At 41.6% G+C, this 18,996-nt stretch overlaps 1 protein-coding gene across 3 annotated transcripts in view; it reads left to right on the top strand.

The window, feature by feature from the left end:
* The window catches only part of MYOF (myoferlin), a 154,727-nt gene that overhangs the window by 56,353 nt on the left and 79,378 nt on the right, over positions 1-18,996 (top strand). For all 3 annotated transcript variants that reach the window (XM_082673869.1, XM_082673868.1, XM_082673870.1), the window contains 12 exons: positions 2,012-2,074; positions 2,160-2,210; positions 3,695-3,725; positions 4,199-4,314; positions 4,957-5,083; positions 7,027-7,130; positions 9,047-9,115; positions 9,216-9,259; positions 12,001-12,083; positions 14,208-14,246; positions 16,311-16,435; positions 17,523-17,639. In XM_082673869.1, coding sequence (XP_082529995.1) covers positions 2,012-2,074; positions 2,160-2,210; positions 3,695-3,725; positions 4,199-4,314; positions 4,957-5,083; positions 7,027-7,130; positions 9,047-9,115; positions 9,216-9,259; positions 12,001-12,083; positions 14,208-14,246; positions 16,311-16,435; positions 17,523-17,639 — 969 coding nt within the window. The remainder of the gene's footprint in view (positions 1-2,011; positions 2,075-2,159; positions 2,211-3,694; positions 3,726-4,198; positions 4,315-4,956; positions 5,084-7,026; positions 7,131-9,046; positions 9,116-9,215; positions 9,260-12,000; positions 12,084-14,207; positions 14,247-16,310; positions 16,436-17,522; positions 17,640-18,996) is intronic.

The following is an 18,996-nucleotide window of genomic DNA, read 5'->3' as shown; positions in this document are numbered from 1 at the left end:
AGAGGTGGGTGCATATGGAGATGGGGCACTGGAAGTGGACTTCGGGAAAGGCTGGGAGAGAGTCACGTTGGAGGACAAGACAAGATTGCAGGGAGGATGAGATATGGGACGACTTGATGCCTAGAGCGTAGGACCCATCCAAGTGTTTATAATGCAGGACAAATATTTACTCAACCTCATTCTGCAGGAATCTCCAGCTCAGAATTTTCCATTTTAATGAATTCTTTTGAGAGTAGATCTCTTGGTAAAAGGGAAGAATCAAATAACTGATTCTCAGACCAACTCATAAATCAATAAAAGAATTTTACTAAAAAATCCCTAGTTTACACACATATTCTTAACCAAGTGATTAAACTTGGTATCACCAATAATGGGACAAATGGACATGTGTGTCCTGATGTGATATAATGTAAGTAATCAGCGTCATCTGTGTCATTTCTTGTCCAATGGTCAACTTGAACCTAACAATGAGGAAAAATTGACAGAAATCCAGATTGTGAGATATTCTGCAAAGCAACTGGTCTTGATAGAAATAAACAACAAAAATAAGCCAGGAGTATTGTTCTAGATAAAAGGAAACTAAAAAGATACAACAACCACATACAATGTAAGACCCTTGAGTGAATCCTAGATTTATTTATTTACTTATTTATTTTATTCTAGATTTTAAAAAAGCTAAAAAGAACTTTTTTCAGGAAAATTGTAGAAATTTGAAAATTGACCATGTTACATGTTAAATTTCTTGGGTGTGATAATTATATTATGGTTTTATGAAAAGATATCCTTGCTCTTAGGAGATGTATGCAAATGTGTTTTTAAGGAGTGAAGTGTTATGTTATCTAGAACCTCCTTCCAGATAGTTCAGTTAATAAAAAAAAGTGACAAAGCCACAAGCTAGTGTCCCGAAACGATGACAATTGGTGAACATAGGTGAAAGATGGTGTTTATTTACAATTTTCATTTTTTTCTGTGAATTTGAAATATTTCTGAGTAAAAAGTAGAAACAAGTCTCAGTTTAAGTAAATGCTCAGTCTTTCTCTCTTAGGACGAAAGTTTATTGGCACATAAACTTTGGCTTTATGGTACAACTTTTTTATACCCAATTTTCATTTCCCAGGAATCAACCTTAAACTTAACTGTAATAATGAGTTAAAATGTGGTCTCTACCGACTCTACTGAGGCCCTAACATTATCTAATGGGCAGAGTTGGCTTTAAAGGTGTTCTGTTAGAAAGAACAAAATTAGAGTCACTGGATAGAAACAATAGCGCTAAAAATGGAAGAGAATTAACCTCAACTTTCCAGACATGCAAGCCTTAAGCACATGAAATAACCTTAGATCTCTTTTTTTCTCCCCTTAATTAATTAATTTTTTGGCTGCGTTGGGTCTTTGTTGCTGCTCAGGCTTTCTCTAGTTGCAGCGAGCGGGGGCTACTCTTCATTGCAGTGGCTTCTCTTGTTGTGGGACACAGGCTCGCGGGGCACGGACTCTAGGCACGTGGGCTTCAATAGTTGTGGCACGTGGGCTTCAATAGTTGTGGCACGTGGGCTCAGTAGTTGTGGCTCGTGGGCTATACAGCACAGGTTCAGTAGTTGTGGCGCTCGGGCTTAGCTGCTCCATGGCATGTGGGATCTTCCTGGACCAGGGCTCGAACCCGTGTCCCCTACATTGGCAGGCGGATTCTTAACCACTGTGCCACCAGGAAGTCCCTGCCTTAGATCTTTAGTTACCTACTAGATATCTGGTCCCAAATGAACAATTTTATTTAGTTAAAAAAAACTACAGTTGTTACTTAACTTTTTTTCCTTTTTCTGACATGCAGAGTTTAAGGTGAAGCTCATGACACTTAACCTGAGGGCCTTTTCCAAGGTCCTTCAGTGGGTTCACGTGGTTTGGGGTTGTGTCTTGTAGTTTTTTAGGAAGGCCTCCCCTTCCAAATTGTAGCATCAGATCCCACTAAACCTTAGACTACCCCTGCTGACATTCAAACATTTTTCTCTCGTTTCAACAGTTATTTTTCTACAATGTCCACCTGACTCCTTCTGAATTGATGGATGAGGTCATCAGCATTCGGGTAAGGGGGCCACGGAGTAGGAGGGTAGTGCTCACTAACTGCTGGATGAAGCCGATAATCTTTCCACTGGTCTCCTTTCTTCCAGGTTTATAATTCCCATTCTCTGCGGGCAGATTGTCTGATGGGGGAATTTAAGGTGGGTGTCAACTGTCTGTTTCATTCAACTTACATCAGAGATGGGCACTTTCATAATGAGGAATCTGATTCCCGGCCAGGTCTCAGGATGCCCATCTTGGTGACATCTTAAGGTTATGTGTAAGGCATTGATGCTATGATTGTTGTTGAAGGCTGGACATGAATGCCTTGGGCGCTAGAAGCCAGTTGAGTGTCCCCTGACCTGGGTCTAGTCAACTTCCAAAGTACAGCACTTACCAGTGTCCTAAAGCAAGATGCCCAGAAACTGGCACACCAGGGCCCTTCACAGAGTTCCTGCTGTGGATGGAAGCCAGTGAACCTGCTACAAAGGGAAGGGTGCTTGACTGTGGCAAGAAGCCCATTACCCAGCTCCAGTTGCCAGTGGCCCAGAGCTCTATCTACAAAGCCAGTTACTGTAAACCTGGAGTATGAAAGGCAAGCCAAACCAGGGAGGAGAATCAAGATGCTTTTCCAAGTAACTCACACTGCAGTTAACGACAAAGACTTGGTTGGTGCCTTCTCAGCAATTCTACGTGGAATGGGCTGCTTTTTTAAAAAAATTTATTTAATTAATTTATTTTTGGCTGCATTGGGTCTTCGTTGCTGTGCGCAGGCTTTCTCTAGTTGTGACAAGTGGGGGCTACTCTTCATTGCAGTACACGGTCTTATTGTGACTTCTCTTGTTGCAGAGGACAGGCTCTAAGTGCATGGGCTCAGTAGTTGTGGCGCACAGGCTTAGTTGCTCCGCAGCATGTAGGATCTTCCTGGACCAGGGCTTGAACCCGTGTCCCCTGCATTGGCAGGCAGATTCTTAACCACTGTGCCACCAGGGAAGCCCTGGGCTGCTTCTTGAAGGAAGGAGCTCCCGGTCATTAGAAGTCCTAGAAGATGATCTGGGTCTGGCAGACCTGTGTTCATACACTGTCTGCCACCAACTAGCCACATGTCAACCTGTGTGATCCTTAGTTTCTTCATCTGTAAAATGGGATCATTGTGAAGACTATGTGAGATAGGATATATAAAGCACCTAGCACAGCACTTGGCATACTGAAGTGCCCAATCAGTGGGTATATTAGTATTAGCAATAGCATTAATCATTGGAGAAAAAAGAGGAGGAATACTGGATAGGTGACTTCCCATAGGGTCACCAAAGTCCAGGTTTGCCTGAGACTGAGAGGTTCCACAGAATGTGAGACTTTCTGTGCTACTGGAAAAGTCTCAAGCAAACCAGGACACGTTGGCCACCATGTCTGTTCCAGCTGTAAGACTAGCTCATTCATTCAAAATGATGGATTGAGAGCCTTCTGTGTGTCACACATCAGGCCAGGCATTGGGTATACAGAGAGGGTAAGATGGAAATGTTGGATCTCAAAGAAGTTTGTCTAGTCAAAAGCCTTATTTTTAAGTGTAATAACGATGGTTTCTAGAAGTGACAAAACTGATTTTAAAATCTGTTTGAACTACTTTACATTATTTTTTCCCCAGATTGATGTCGGATTCATTTATGATGAACCTGGTAAGTAATGTTCTCCCATGAACTTGAAGACTCTGAGAATCTAGAAAATTTGAGGGATCAAGGAGAATCAAACAAATGTTTTTCTTGATTGAGAAGAGGAAAGGATACTTAGTGGGAATTATGGTAGTAGCAGTTTAGCACGGATGGCTTTTGTTTATTTTTAGTGGTAATCATCCAAATAGTAACGAATAGATAATTTCTCTCTTTTGTTGAGGGTATTTTAACCTTTTCAAAATCAACTTATAAAACCAGTGAATAGAGCTTAGAGTCTTGTTTAAGTCACACCAGGGCAGGACGTGGGTGGGGAGTTAGGGCAAAGCAGAGGACATTAATACAGAGTCTCAGCTGGGGAATTTGGCATATAATGAAGACACATTGGAGGACATGCTTGTTTATCTTACCACAGATGAAATCACAGACCTGTCAGCTTCTCTTTAGAGTATCCCAGTCCTTTTACGCCTTCTTTATTTTAGGTCATGCTGTCATGAGAAAATGGCTTCTCCTCAGTGACCCTGAAGATACCAGCTCGGGTGCTAAAGGCTACATGAAAGTCAGCATGTTGGTCCTGGGAACCGGAGATGAGCCTCCTGTGAGCCCCAAATTCTCTACCCTCTACATTTTTTTCACTAAAAAAGAGGGCTAGGAGTTAAGCCAGTGGGCACCAGTAGTTGTGAAATGGAGCCCAGCTTTCAATCAGTAACTCCAACCCTCCAGTTCCTACAATTTTCCAGTAGTTGTTCTTTTCTTCATGACAGAATTATTATTCCAGCTCACTTAGGCTCCTTCCTGGTGTCTGAGTGGGTTTTTCATTCAGTAAAGATACGTGTGTTTTTAAGACTTCCCCGAAGCACTGCATCTACAGAGCATGGCTCCCTTGCACAATCAGGCATCGCTACCTAAGGGGACAGTTGTTATTCTAGAAAATTGGGCAGCAAGCCAGTGGCCAGAAAGAAATGAGAAGAACTTCAGGAGCTATATCTCTTTCTCTACTATTTAGTGCTCAGAAGATTACAAAAGGACATTATTTTCTTGTAGTGTATTGATCAAAGAAACATGAGCATTGATTTTGTAGAGCAGTTTTGAGGTTGAATTGGTGCTGAACTCTTAAGCCCAAAACACAGGAAATCCTAACGAAAACAGTTCTGATTGGTTTTATTTTATAAGCACCAATTTGGCTTCTTCAAGTTCTGCTTTCCTCTGTCTATAATTTGTCATCTTGTGTCCCCAATAGCCTGAGATACAAGATCGTGGTAATGACAGTGATGACGTGGAGAGTAACTTGTTACTCCCTGCTGGCATCGCCCTCCGATGGGTGACCTTCCTGCTGAAGATCTACAGAGCAGAGGACATCCCCCAGAGTACGTATCGATTTAATTCTGCCCCAGGATTGTCAGTTATCTGCGTGATTAGATGTGTTAAAATCATACTTTGAATAGTGATCGGTGTTCCCGCTGTATGGCTTTCTTCTTCTTCTTATATTTTTAAAGATTTTTTTGAAGGAGACATTAACTGAAGCATATGCTAATTGCCTTTCTTAGCGGTAGTTTAGGGTAATAAATTCCTGACTACAGTAGGCCTCCGTTCTTTTTTTTTTTTAATTTTATATATTTTTGGCTGTGTTGGGTCTTCGTTGCTGCGCGTGGGCTTTCTCCAGTTGTGGCGAGCGGGGGCTACTCTTCGTTGTGGTGTGCAGGCTTCTCATTGTGGTGGCTTCTCTTGTCGCGGAGCACGCGGGCTCTAGGTGCGTGGGCTCCGTAGTTGCAGTGCGTGGGCTCCGTAGTTGCAGTGCGTGGGCTCAGTAGTTGTGGCTCACGGGCTCTAGAGCGCAGGCTCAGTAGTTGTGGTGCACTGGCTTAGTTGCTCCGCAGCATGTGGGATCTTCCTGGACCAGGGCTCGAACCTGTGTCTCCTGCATTAGCAGGTGGATTCTTTTTTTTTTTTTTTTTAACATCTTTATTGGAGTATAATTGCTTTACAATGGTGTGTTAGTTTCTGCTTTATAACAAAGTGAATCAGCTATACATATACATATATCCCCATATCTCCTCCCTCTTGCGTCTCCCTCCCTATCCCACCCCTCTAAGTGGTCACAAAGCACCTGAGCAGGCGGATTCTTAACCACTGTGCCACCAGGGAAGTCCCTGTCTCTCTTTTAAAAGGCCTTCATGGAGTTGTTTTAGTTCATTTTGGTCCCACTGAAAGCTACCCAAACAGGTTCATGGGGCAGCCTGTTGGTCATGACCCGTGGCCATTCTGGAGCCTCTGGCCCATTCATCTCCATCCCTTTTCAGCGTTCCCCATCTTCCCCTTATTCTAGAGAATTCCAAACAGAGGTCAGCAGTCAGCACTGCCAACTCCTTTCATCCCAAGTGAAACTGAAATTTTATAAACAAATAAATGTGTTTGCTATCTGATTATTAAAAATGGCTGAGCAAAAGGTGGTTAAGTGCCAATAATTAGAAGTCTGTCACTATTATATTAAGAGATTGGATGCATTTAAGAGAATTGCTTAGAGTGATTCTATTCACAGAGGCTAGTCCGATTACTCCTTTGTCCTTGCTGAGGACCAAGCATCCTCTCTGCCTAACCTGGCCTGTCTGCTTCCTGCTGGGCCCTGGGATGTAGGACCCCTCTCCCAGTCCCCAGGAGGCAGCACCCACTGTACAGGCCATGGAGCGCTTCAGGTTTTGCTACTTTCCTGGGGAACCCACCCCACCTTGTTTAACACCCTGTACTGCCTCCCTAGACCATCTTTCCCTCAGAAATATCTTAAATGAAGTGACTAAATTAAACCTCACATTATATGGCCTACTTGGACCTATTCAGCTGGACTCTGTTCACTTTTAAGTTTGTTAAAACAGAGGCCTGCTGTTTGTAGTTGATTAAACATAATATTTATGATTATGCCAAATTTCCTTGAATTTCTCAGAAAAAGTCAGATGAGGCCTATATGCTGACCTAAGGAACCTTTTCCAAATTGAAACTAGGCCTGAGTTTTTGAATTGCCTCTTATCCCACTTGGATGGACTTTCTTTATTTTACTGTTTTCCTCAGTAAATGATTGATTCTCAACATAATAATTTATTGATTTCTTTTTCAAGGTGCTCCTGTTGAGTTTCTCTTTCAGCTAAGACAAAAAGGATTTCTGCAATCCAGTAACACTGGTACTTGCTACTTTTGAGAATGATTCTTGTTGCAACTGTTTTTCTGTACAGGAGAAAATTTTTAATTTTGCTGAGTGATTTCTGTTCTTTTAAGAGAATCACATTTAATTTCTGCTGTGTGACATGTTGCTTTCCAGTGGATGACGCCTTCTCACAGACAGTAAAGGAAATATTTGGAGGCAGTGCAGATAAGAAGAACCTAGTGGATCCTTTTGTAGAAGTTTCTTTTGCTGGAAAAAAGGTTTGTATGTGATCTAAATACAGATGCCTCTAGAAACACATTTTTAAAATGCCGTGCTTTCCTTGGAGTGATTTCTTGCTTATTCTTTGTTAAATTAGCCCCCTGATGAGCTGGGCACTGTGCAGAAACACAGATTATCTGAGTCTGAACATGCCAGACTTCTCCAGAGGTTTATTTTGGAGTGGGAAGTATACAGGACTCCAAGTATTCAGTCTTGTAAGGTTAGAATAGTGGAAGTGATTTCCCAGGTCTAAGCATTATCTTACCACTAGGCAAAGTCCCTAGCCAACCATAATGATCCCTGGTAAGTGTGGTAGAGGACAGCCCCCAGTACCCAGCTGCCCACTCCTGTCATGTTTCTCACCACCCGTGTTCCACTGAGCTGCAGAAACTAGACAGGCAGGGGAACCCCATCCTAGTCCTCTGAAAAAACTGGGGGACTCTTGGTGTAGGAACACCTGTAACTACACTTTTACCTACAGAGATGGTCTAAGATTGGAGAGTGGGATTCCATAGTATTTAGAATAATGACGTACCGTGGATAGTTCTGGGCATGAGGAAGTAGCATCTTCTAATTTGAGCCATGTGAAAGTGAGATTTGGCAAACTACACACACAGACTGGCTTATGTCCTAGGAGAGTCGGTGGGAGATGGCAGAAACGTTCTCAGTTCTGGAGCTAAATGAGGCCAGATTTAAATTCAGCCTTGACCCCTGTCCATAGGGAGTGAAGGCAAATTCCTTAACCTCTGAGTCTCAGTTTCCTGAGCTATATGTGAGGATGATGATCATCTCATAGGATCATTGAGTTAATTAATTCGGGAATTAAACAGTGTAAGCCTACTAAGTATCAGATGCTGTCCCACGAGCTGGGGAGAAAGAAGTGAGCGAGACAGTTGAGCGAGACAGTCTTTGCACTCCTGGAGCTTACGTTGTAACAGAAGGGACAACAGTAAACAAGCAAATGAGAAGTTGCATAATTTCAGTTAGTGCTAAGTACTCCGCAGAAAATAAAGCAGCGGACAAGAAGTGATGGGTGGGGTGTTGGAGGCGCATCCAGCTAGGTTATCAAGTGGGACACCTTGGAGGAAGTGACATTTGAGCAGAGGCCTGGATAATGCAGACATATGGGGGGGGGGGGACTTCCAGGCAGAAGGAAGAGCAGATGTAAAGGCCCCAAGGAGGATACACATTTGCAGCAAAAGAATGCCAACATGACTGGAGTGGAGCGAGCAAGGGACGAAACTGAGATGAGCTCAAAGAGGTGGGGTGAGGGGGGCAGGCAGAATATGGATCAGGACTGCAAGTATACCTGGGGAGCTGATGGAAGATGCTACAGAGGAGTGACGTGAAAGTGAGGAGGCAGGAGAGGAAGTGCGGATCCAGATGGGGACCAGCCGCAGGCATCCAGGGGAAGATGGGATGACAATAGGCGTGTCAGCATTTACTAATGGATTGGATGAGGCACGTGAAGGGAAGAGAGGGGTTGTGGCTGACTCTGGTTCAAGCCTGAACACCCTTGTGAACAGCAGTGGAAAGAGCAGCCAGTTTGGGGAGCAGGGAGAAGGGCTGGTGGGCAGGATCAGAAGATCTGTTCGGACGTGTTAGTGTAGAGATGCTTATTAGACAGCATGTAACAAGTGCTCACTAAATGTTAACTCTTGCATCATTACACGAATCCAATGTTAGTAATCTGGCAAATGAAAACTAGCTTTTTGTGCATAGAAGAAGCAAAGATCAATGTTAAACCCGTGTCATAATTCACCAAATTTTTATCAAGAAAAATAAACTTTAACGAGGATACCAAGTCTATAACTTATAAGTAAACTGCTAGAGTCATAATCCAGTATGCATATATTGTAAACTTTTCGAAATTAGAAACTTGAATACCTACTGTTTTGTTTTGATAATTTTACAGGTTTGCACAAATATAATTGAGAAAAATGCAAACCCTGAGTGGAATCAAGTCGTCAATCTTCAGATCAAGGTTTGACTTTCTTTTCTTTTAGAAAAAAGTAAGAATACTTTAATTGTTACTGAATAAGTTGAGAAATAACTACTTTTTTTTTTCTGTTTCTCTTTAACAGTTTCCTTCAGTGTGTGAAAAAATAAAACTAACAATATATGACTGGTGAGTTAAAAAGGACTTGTGTCTAATTCAAAATTAAAGAATTAAATATTTGAATATTGAGAAATATTACTTCAGATACTCTAACTCTTATTTTTAGGGACATTTGCTTTTTCTTTCAGAGGGAAGGGGTACACTGCTCCTGGAATTGGGTGTTTTCTTTAAAAATAATAATAGTGGCTGTTACAGGAAAGCTTTGGATATCTTGGTTCAACTGCTCACAAACAAAAGGAAGGAAAAATGATCTGAATATAAGACAAGAAATCGAGATAAGAGATCAAGGCTTTACATACCATTAGGCTGTCCAAAATAGACTTCAGAAATGGAGTAAACTATTTCTTGGGAAGAATCACCAAAACATTCTGAGAGCTATTCTTTGTTATTGTTAGAAAGGAAAGTAGACAGAGCTCCCTGTTTGAATGCAAAGAAAATTCATTGAACTTTTTTGATGGACTTTGTACTAGACCAGCATCCTAGCAATTATTGGCCATAATGAGGCCATTCTTGGGTATGTTCTAGTTGGATGAGGCATTCAATCGACAGCCCTTAGCTCCCTGAGAGTAGAAATGGTAAATAGCATCATCATTGGCACCGGCATCATTATCACCACCACCACCACCACCACTACCACCACCACCACCACCACCATCATCATCATTATCATCATCATCATCATCATCAATGTTTATTATGATAGCTGCTGTGTTTTGAGCACCGCTAAGTGCCAGGTGCTGTGCCTCTTGCCTTCCCTACATTATTCCATTTAGTCTTTAGAGTAACCCTATGGAATAGAGACTATGATTAATTCATTTTACAGACAAAGACTCTGAGGCTCAGAGAAGTCAGGTGACTTACCCACAGTCACACAGATAGTTAGAGACCCAGTTGGGTCCCTATCCTGTCTGGCCCTAGTTTTTCCTTTGGCTAAATGTATTTGACTTTCATGTTCGTACCCTCTTGGCACTATGGCAACAAGGCACTTTGGGAAGAGGGGAGAAGGCTTTCTTTATTCAGTAACTACATCACAGTTCGTTGAGGGTTGTGAAGAGGCCTGAGGCCAAAATGCCCCTTCCGATGAGCGTGAGCTCATTTTAAGTTACTTGGGACCCCTAGTCGACACTCTGAAGGTGCTCCAGGGGCCTCAGGAACTGTCAGGAGTGTGGGCTTGGACCCTACATAGATCAGGTAACCACTCTGGCCTACAGACTCTGCAGTGGGCTGATTGCTAGCTGAGCCATCCCAGAGTGGCCCATGGTCACAACAAATGGTGGGGTTTTTCCCTGACCTAGTCTGCCCTCTCCAAAGCAATCGTAGACTAGGGTGTGCAGAGAGACCCTGTTTATCTGGGGGAATCCTTGGATCCAGACCTTCAGTTACATACCCTGTAGGGTATTTACACAACTGAGGGAAAGCTAAGGATTCTTTAAATGTAGTCCAGACTCTTCTGGACAGACAGACAGGATGCAAGGCCCACGCATGTGGCTTACTACCTAAAAATAATTTTTTCTCCTGTATACTGTGTTTAATTAGTCACTTTCTATAACCTAATATTATACTATATAATGTATAATATTTTATATAACATATAATATACATAATAATATAGTATAAGCTTTACCTCAAAATACTGAATGCAACTTTCTTCCCCCCCATGGGGTCCTAAACTTTAGAGTGGGTGTGACACTAGATGGAATAAAGAAGAGAAGGAATTAAACAGAGGATGTTATCAATATAAACCTTGTGTGTTACATGTACTGTGTGCCCAGCTATAGACCATTTCATGTTAGGCTCACAGGCTCTCTAAGATACTCACAGAAATATACACAGTTGTAGGTACTTGTAGTGGGCAAACTTATCCCAACCATATAGATAAGATTTAGGTTATAGGCAAGCAAATAAAGTCAGAAAAATAGCATCTATCACACAGTAGATGTTCAAGAAATGTTTGAATTGAAAGGGAATTTTTTTCCCTATGAAGCACCCTTAGAAATAGCCCACTGTCGTTGTTAAACCGTCATAGTAGCCAGTATGAACATGATAAAATAAGATACATGCACTTATTCTATGTAATGAGATTTTTTTTTGGGGGGGGGTTGGTTCGCGGGCCTCTCACTGTTGCGGCCTCTCCCGCTGCGGAGCACAGGCTCCGGACGCGCAGGCCCAGCGGCCATCGCTTACGGGCCCAGCCGCTCCGCGGCACGTGGGATCCTCCCAGACCAGGGCACAAACCCGTGTCCCCTGCATCGGCAGGCGGACCCCCAACCACTGCGCCACCAGGGAAGCCCCTGTAATGAGATTTTTATTACCCTCATCATGTTACGTGCCTGCAGCTGATCCATTCACTTTATGACGATGGTACTGAGTGTGGCCATAGGCAAATCCCTTGACCTCTGTACAAATCTCAGTTTCCATAACTGAAATGAGTTGTCCGACTAGATCAATCTTTCTCAGAGGGTGCTTGGGGGACCATTTGCATCAGAATGGTCTCAAAAGTAAGAATCAATAAAGCCTCACTTTACTGAGTAAAGTGAGAGAATTTGAGACAAGGAGATGAGAGGTGGTATGGGATGCAGGGGTGGGGAGTGGTGGTGGTTTCCAAGTGGTTTTAAAGTACGGTAAAGCTTGAGGCCCACTGGACAGGAAGATTTCTGAGGTCTAGCGTCTTTTCCAGCTCTCTCTTATTATTGTTGAAACGAAGATACGTCTTCATAGGTGGAGGTCTTAACCTGTTCTTTTATACACAGGGACCGTATTACCAAAAATGATGTCATTGGGACAACATATCTGCACCTCTCTAAAATTGCTGCCTCTGGTGGGGAAGTGGAAGGTGAGTCACACAGCAGAGCAGGAACGAGACAGGGCGGAGAACTTCTGGAGAAGGAATGAACTGGGGTAGCCCCCTGGCAATGGACTTGGTTTCTGAGAAGCCAAATGTCATGAGCCTAGTGAACCATTTCAGTGACGTTTTGATGGTGGCCAGCAAAACAATTGATTAGTAATTAATAATTGAGGTAACTCTCAATTATCTGAGTTAAAAAAATTTTTGCTTTCATGCTTCAATCCAAAAACTCTTTCCCAGTACCTGCTTTACAAATTTTTGAGCGTCAATACGGAGGGTACCTTTTGTTTTTAAGAGTGGCATTGACACCAGTCCACCCAAATACAAAATAATGTTCCCTTCTTTACTGACTTCCTTGGCAGGAACAAGGTCAAATGGCACTGAACCATGTACTGTCCACTCCGGATAATGTGCATTTTGTTTTTATGCCTTTTATGCTAACGAGCATTGATAACCAATATACCTTTTGTTGTTTTTCATACTGAGAACTAATTGCCTATACTTGGCATTATGGTCTGAAATTGTAATAGGGAATGAAGGAGATAAATTAAGACGGTAAGAAAAAATTTAGTGTTAACACATTAATAATACGAGCAGCTTATTGTCTGTTACCAAAATAAAATTCTTGTAAATACCAGCAGATTAAACACATTGAGTAAAGTGAGAGAATTTGAGACAGAATTTTGTTTTAGGAAACCTAAGGGTCCTCTCATCCTTATCTTGTTTAAGAGAGGACTTTATATGTTTTTAAAAAGATTCTGTAAGCCAAGCAATAGATAGTATGACCAAGAACCTGGAACATCATAGAGATTTGATGAAGAAGATATAGATTTCCTCTCTCAAGAAGAAGGAAAAAAAAAAGGCATTAGAAATTCCAAGAAAAATAAAGAGCTGAACCAAGAAGATAATAGTCCAAATATAAAGTCAGGTGTAGCATTATTTTAAGCAAATGATAGAAGGTGAGAAAGAGATTCCATCTAAACATTCTCTGCTAAGTGGCATAGGGGACCATGCTGCTGGACCTGTACAAAGGAATGGAATTACAACTCTCCTTTTCTCTGCAGAGAACAATACTTAATATAATGTGTTGTTATAATGTGAACACTATTAATTGTTTAAAAAATTTTTTTGTTAAACCTGTAGTCAAGGCTCTAAACAGAACGTGAATGTCATCACCTCTTACAATGTAAAAGTACAGAAGATAGAGCTTAGAAGTGAAAAAAGGAAGGGGAGAGGTAGGGAAGGGTAGGCATGCTATTAGCCTCTTTTTATCAAGTGAGGGATGCAGATATAAAGGTTAGATTAAATCATTGGTTAGATAAAAAATTGGTTAAAGACTAGATTAAATTTATTGGTTAAAGGCAACCAATGGAGTAATTAAAATCATGCTATAACTATATGGGAGGGAGGGTAAAAATTACTTAAATTCATTTAATTTAGCAGAAAGTCATTAAATAATTACCTAAAAATAATTATTCAAGAAATAGTGGAATAAGCATTTTTCTTAGTGACATGGTGGTTAACATCCAGCACAAGTGAAGATGAATAGTTACGAAGAGTGTCAGCCCCTGTCTCTGATGCCTTCTCTCATGCAGGCCCTGCGGACAGTCCGTAACAGGGTCTCAAAATAACAATGGGCAGCCGCCAACCTCCCCACCCTGGAAGAAACAGAGAATGTACCTTAAACTATAAACCTTTGCTCACACAGCCTTAGGCTAAATTAACTTGGATTATCTGGTCTTAGTCCCAACTAAATTAGACACAGGACAAGTAAGTGTTTTATTAAAATCATGAAATGTTGGTAAGTTCCCCAGGCGTCCTTTGATGGTGGGAAGCTACTTCTCTGATGCTTCACTGCCTTGGGGCTGACGAGATTGGGTTATTTCATGCGTGATGGTGCTGCCAGGTGCCACGGAAGTCTTGAGCCATTTTGTTTTTAACCAGTGACATTTGTGTACGTTACAAAAGGGTGATGTGATTTGAGTCTGGATTTGGGATTTTTCTGGTGTTGCTAAACCACTTACCTAGCATTGGATTTGATTAACTTTTTCACTGTCTCTTTTATAAAGTCCGTGTTTCTCTTGTTTAACGAACCATATTTTTACTACGTAGATTTCTCATCTTCGGGATCTGGGGCTGCATCATATACAGGTTTATGCTTTGTAATTTTGCTATCTTCTAGATCTTTCTGTTTACTATTATCTTATTAAGAACTTATCAATTGATTGCCTTTAGCTTTTAGCTTTTTTTTTTTTTTTTTTTTACGTTTTGCTGTCTTAAAAGTAGTTTTGCTACAGTAACAATTTTTGTATTAGTATTGTATGGTTGTCCTGCAAAGCTAAGTTTAAACAAATGTGCTAACCAGGCTTTGCTACATGCCTGTGTTTTCACCTAGATGCATACCATCCTGGCTTCATTGTAAATAATTGTATAACACTTTTTTGTTATTGTTGTTTACGGTCTTCATCTTCCAACTATTCAGGATCATAACATGTCCTTGGGTTTGCACAGCACTCGCCATTCTTTGCAAGTTTGCTCAGTGCTCTCACACTTGACCTTACAACCCTGTCAGGGCAGATGTTGTTACCCTAATAGATGAAGACTTTGTGATTTAGAGACATTTGTTTTCTTTCAAATAAACATGATAATCCCTGCCATGCTAACCACCCAAGGTTGTAGTGAGAGGGAAAAGAGATACTGCATGTAAGAAAGTTTGCAAACTGTGCAAAATTAAGGTTTTATCATGTGCCTTTATGTTATTGGCACAATGACTCATTTGTTTTTAAAAATCAATCTCATTATCTTATAATCAGACTTGATGTGAATATTAAGTAGTCCTTAGGTTTGTAACAAACTTGGCAGATTGGGTCACACTTCACTCCTTCATTCATTTGTTTAACCAATCAAAAAATATTTATGTTGTAGTACTCCAAGACAGAACAAGGACTGGGTGCTTAGGGAGTCAGAATAAAACATGCTTGAATCTTACCCCACCTACCAAAGGAATTTATAGTGTAGTCACAGAGATGAGCAGCTATTTAAGGGTCAAAAATTAAAATATAAAATGATAATAGAAGTTCAAAATGCAAAGGAGCCTCAGAAAGGTGGAAAAGATTGCAAACTACACGTGTATGTAGTTTGCTCAACTGTTTATTAATCGGCATTCTGCTCACCTGCTATTTCACATTTATCTTTCGTCCTTAGTTTTAAGCACAGAGCTGGAAAAGGGCCATAGACGTCATCTGGTCAACTTCTCATCCATAAAGGAATCGTTTTGACCATATCCTGAAAGATAGGCTGAAGTCTTGGCCTTAACATTTCCTCTGTCCCCAGTGCAGTCTGTCCCATTGTTTGACACCACTAATTCATAGAAGGATCTTCCTTACTTTGAGTGAACCAAAGCTGGCTTCCCTGTAGCTCCCAACAGCGGTCCTTCCCCTGCTTTTGGAAGCAAGTCCATCCCTCCTCCATATGGGAGCCACTCAGATGGCTGGTGGCAGCTCCTATTATACATCCCCATCTTCACCTGCAGTCTCCCTTTGACAACGCTATTTGCTTACATTGCCTGCAGTGCCCCTCCTTGGGTTGGGGAGTAGCTCTTGCTAAGACCAGGTAGCAGAAATACGGAGCATATTGGACCCTCATCCGAGATAGAATGTCATGAATGGAGACTTGACATTGCTTATGAATATCATACGGTCATAACCGTAGGCAGACAGTTCATTGTTATATGTAAAAATTTTAAATGTCTTGTATTTTAAAAATCATCTGCCAGATTTATACTAACTACTTGAGACTAAATGATGTTTTTGGAGAACAAATAAAATTAATCTGATATACATCATTTAAATGACTTCCCAAAACAATTATAATCGTTACCCCAGTTGCCAGTGACATGTTTACTACAGTGCCAATTATAAACTTGCAAAAAATGTGAAGACCAACTTCTTGTTCTTTCATTTGAATAGCATCATCTTTTCGTAAGAATAACATAAGTTTACCTGAACTCCCCCCGAAAACGTTTTTTATTTAATGTTTTATAGCAATAAGATAAGGGAAATATGGCAGTTCTCACAAGTGTTTACAATTTGCACTAATACAACTAACTCACAAAATGGAGGAAAACAGTCTCACCCAGCTAACTAATAACTAACATTTATTTCAACCGATTGAGTGTTAAAAGCCTAAAATACTAATGATGATGTTATCTCTCAGCAAATACAGGAGAAACAGAGGTGGGCTTTGTTCCAACGTTTGGACCTTGTTATCTGAACCTTTATGGAAGCCCCAGAGAGTACACGGGATTCCCAGATCCCTATGATGAGCTAAATACTGGAAAGGTTAGTTCTTCAGTTACGGTTTGTTATTAATGAGCACCGATTAATGCGATTCCTTCTTCTAATGGTTATTAATCAAGTCTCATTTAGGGGACACCCCCCCACCCCCAGAGACCCACCAGATGACTGATCAAGTGTTGAAGGATGGAAGTCTCATGCCCCTCAAGTCCTAGAATGCAAGAATAGGAAAGGATCCTGGAGGTCATCTAATGTGGCAATTGCAGATGCATAGCATGGCCATTCCCCCAGCCTAGACTTAAGGCAGATGTCGGTAATCAATGTTGGCTCTTTCCAAAAAGCAAATGTGCTACCTCAGAATTCCATTCAATGCCATGTTCTAGGAATTTGCCAAAAGACTGGAGGTGACATGCTTGACATTGCTATCCCTGATCCGATCCAACCTCTTCATTTTATAGACAAGGACATGGAAGCCCAGGGATGGGAAGTGGTCGTTCCACCACATTAGAAGCCCAAGTACTGTCAGTTAGTTAGCTCCCAAAGCCCACGAAAAGAGCGAGGGTAGAGAGAAAGCCCTGGGGGTGGGGGTGGGGGTGGGGGTGGAGGTGGAAGCTTTCACTTCCTCTCCAGAGTGTTCTGTTGCCAACACTGCTTGGTATATTGGGAGGAGTAGCCACAATTAATGCACTCAGCCGCACCCAGAACATCTTCCTCTTTTATTTCCTGGCTACTCTGAGACTTGCCCTGGTTGCCAACATGGCAACCTCCCTTTTCTGAGGAAAGGAGCAAAGTTAATGCAGATAAATGCAGAGCTGAAGTTGGGTGAGGGAGACTTCGAGCCCCTTCCACTCCCACCCCAGCATCTGGGAACCCTTTGTGGATCCGAGCATGACTCGAAAGCCCCTGACACCAGCCGTGACTAAGATCCCTTTCGGCCCCGGCTCTCTTTGGGATCCTTCCTGAAGTCGTTGGCTCTTCTTTCAGATACCAAAGACCAGCGGAGAGAGTTGCTGACTGATTCATTTTGGGAAGGAGAAACTTAAAGTTGTAGCTGGATGAGCCCAAATAGAGGGACAGATCTTTTCACTGTTGTTCGTGCCTGGAAGAATAATCCTGTGCTGTTGCCTTTCAGGGGGAAGGAGTAGCCTACAGAGGCAGAATCTTGGTTGAATTAAGCACTTTACTTGAAAAGACACCCCCAGATAAAAAGCTTGAGCCCATTTCAAATGATGACCTGCTGGTTGTTGAGGTAAATGTTGGAGTGTGGACTGTGTGTGGTATGGAAAGGGTGTTACAGAGGGTTGGAGGTGGGATGGTTAGTGCTGGCCTGCCTGAGCCAGCAGGCCTGAAGGGGGCATCCAAGGACTGAAGGGTCGGCTGTGGCAGAGGTGGAGAGACGGGAGTCATAGCAAGTGCCACTCCACACCCTCTTGGTCTATCTACCACAGCCCTATGGGGGTGATGAGACTTGCTTTATCTTTGAGATGTTACTACCCTACTGAAAACCAGCAAGAGCAGTGATACCCCCAAATTGAATGGCCTGTTTGCTAACTGGGCTTGGGTGTGTCGTGGGGAGGAGGCCACAAGAGCCATTCCAAATGATATAGCAGCCACCACTAGTCACTTCCATTTTCAGAAGTAATTGCCTTGTCTCAGGCTTCCCAGCATGTGAGGACGTGTTTATATTAATGCCCACGTTACAGCAGCTCTGAGACGCCACTCCTCCTCGAAGACAGGAAGTCTTCCGAGTTCACCTTACCAACTATTTCTTGTTCTTTATTTATTTTTTTAAATTTTTATTGAAGTATGGTTGATTTACAATGTCATGCTAGTTTTCAGGTGTACAGCACAGTTATTCAGTTATATATATATACATACACATACATATATATATATACTTTTTTGGATTCTTTTCCCTCATAGGTTATTACAAAATACTGAGTATAGTTCCCTGTGCTATACAGTGGGTCCTTGTTTCTTTTTCTTTTTTTAAAATCAGCTCTTTCCCCACTATGGAGACAACTTATGCATAACATCCATGATTCTTATGGCAAAGAGCCACAGATGTAGTGTTTTCCTAGTAAATTCAAATGTCAGTATAATTAATTCAAGGCAATAAATACAAAAAAAAGAATATTCTTATCATGAAACAGTTAAGTGCTCAATTTTTTCCCTTGTCAGTTAATTGACATCTGCAGTAGATTCGTTAGTGTGTGTTGTGTGTGATGGATAGCCTGGTATTAAATTAACCTCGTCTCTGCTGCTCACTGAATTGTTTCTGGCACATCCTATACCATTATTATGACTGTTTTTTCTTTTTGATAAATCATGATAGTTTATTTTACTTTTGAACTTTAAAAAAATTGACATGTGACATATAACATTGTGTAAATTTAAGGTGTACAGTGTGTGGATCTGGTGCATTTATATATTGCAGTATGAGTACCACCCTACTGTTAGCTAACACTTCTGTCATGTCACAGAACTATCACGTTGCGTGGTGAGAACTTTTAAGATCTAGTCTCTTAGCAACTTTAAAGTATTGATATATGATACAGTATTACGGACTGTGACCACAGTGATGTGCATTAGATTTTCAGAACTTA

This window comes from Grampus griseus (genome assembly GCF_964374135.1).
Source record: "Grampus griseus genome assembly, chromosome: 16".
Lineage (NCBI taxonomy): Eukaryota > Metazoa > Chordata > Mammalia > Artiodactyla > Delphinidae > Grampus > Grampus griseus.
The sequence above is the reverse complement of the archived record's forward strand: the minus strand, read 5'-3'. Positions and strand labels throughout refer to the sequence as shown.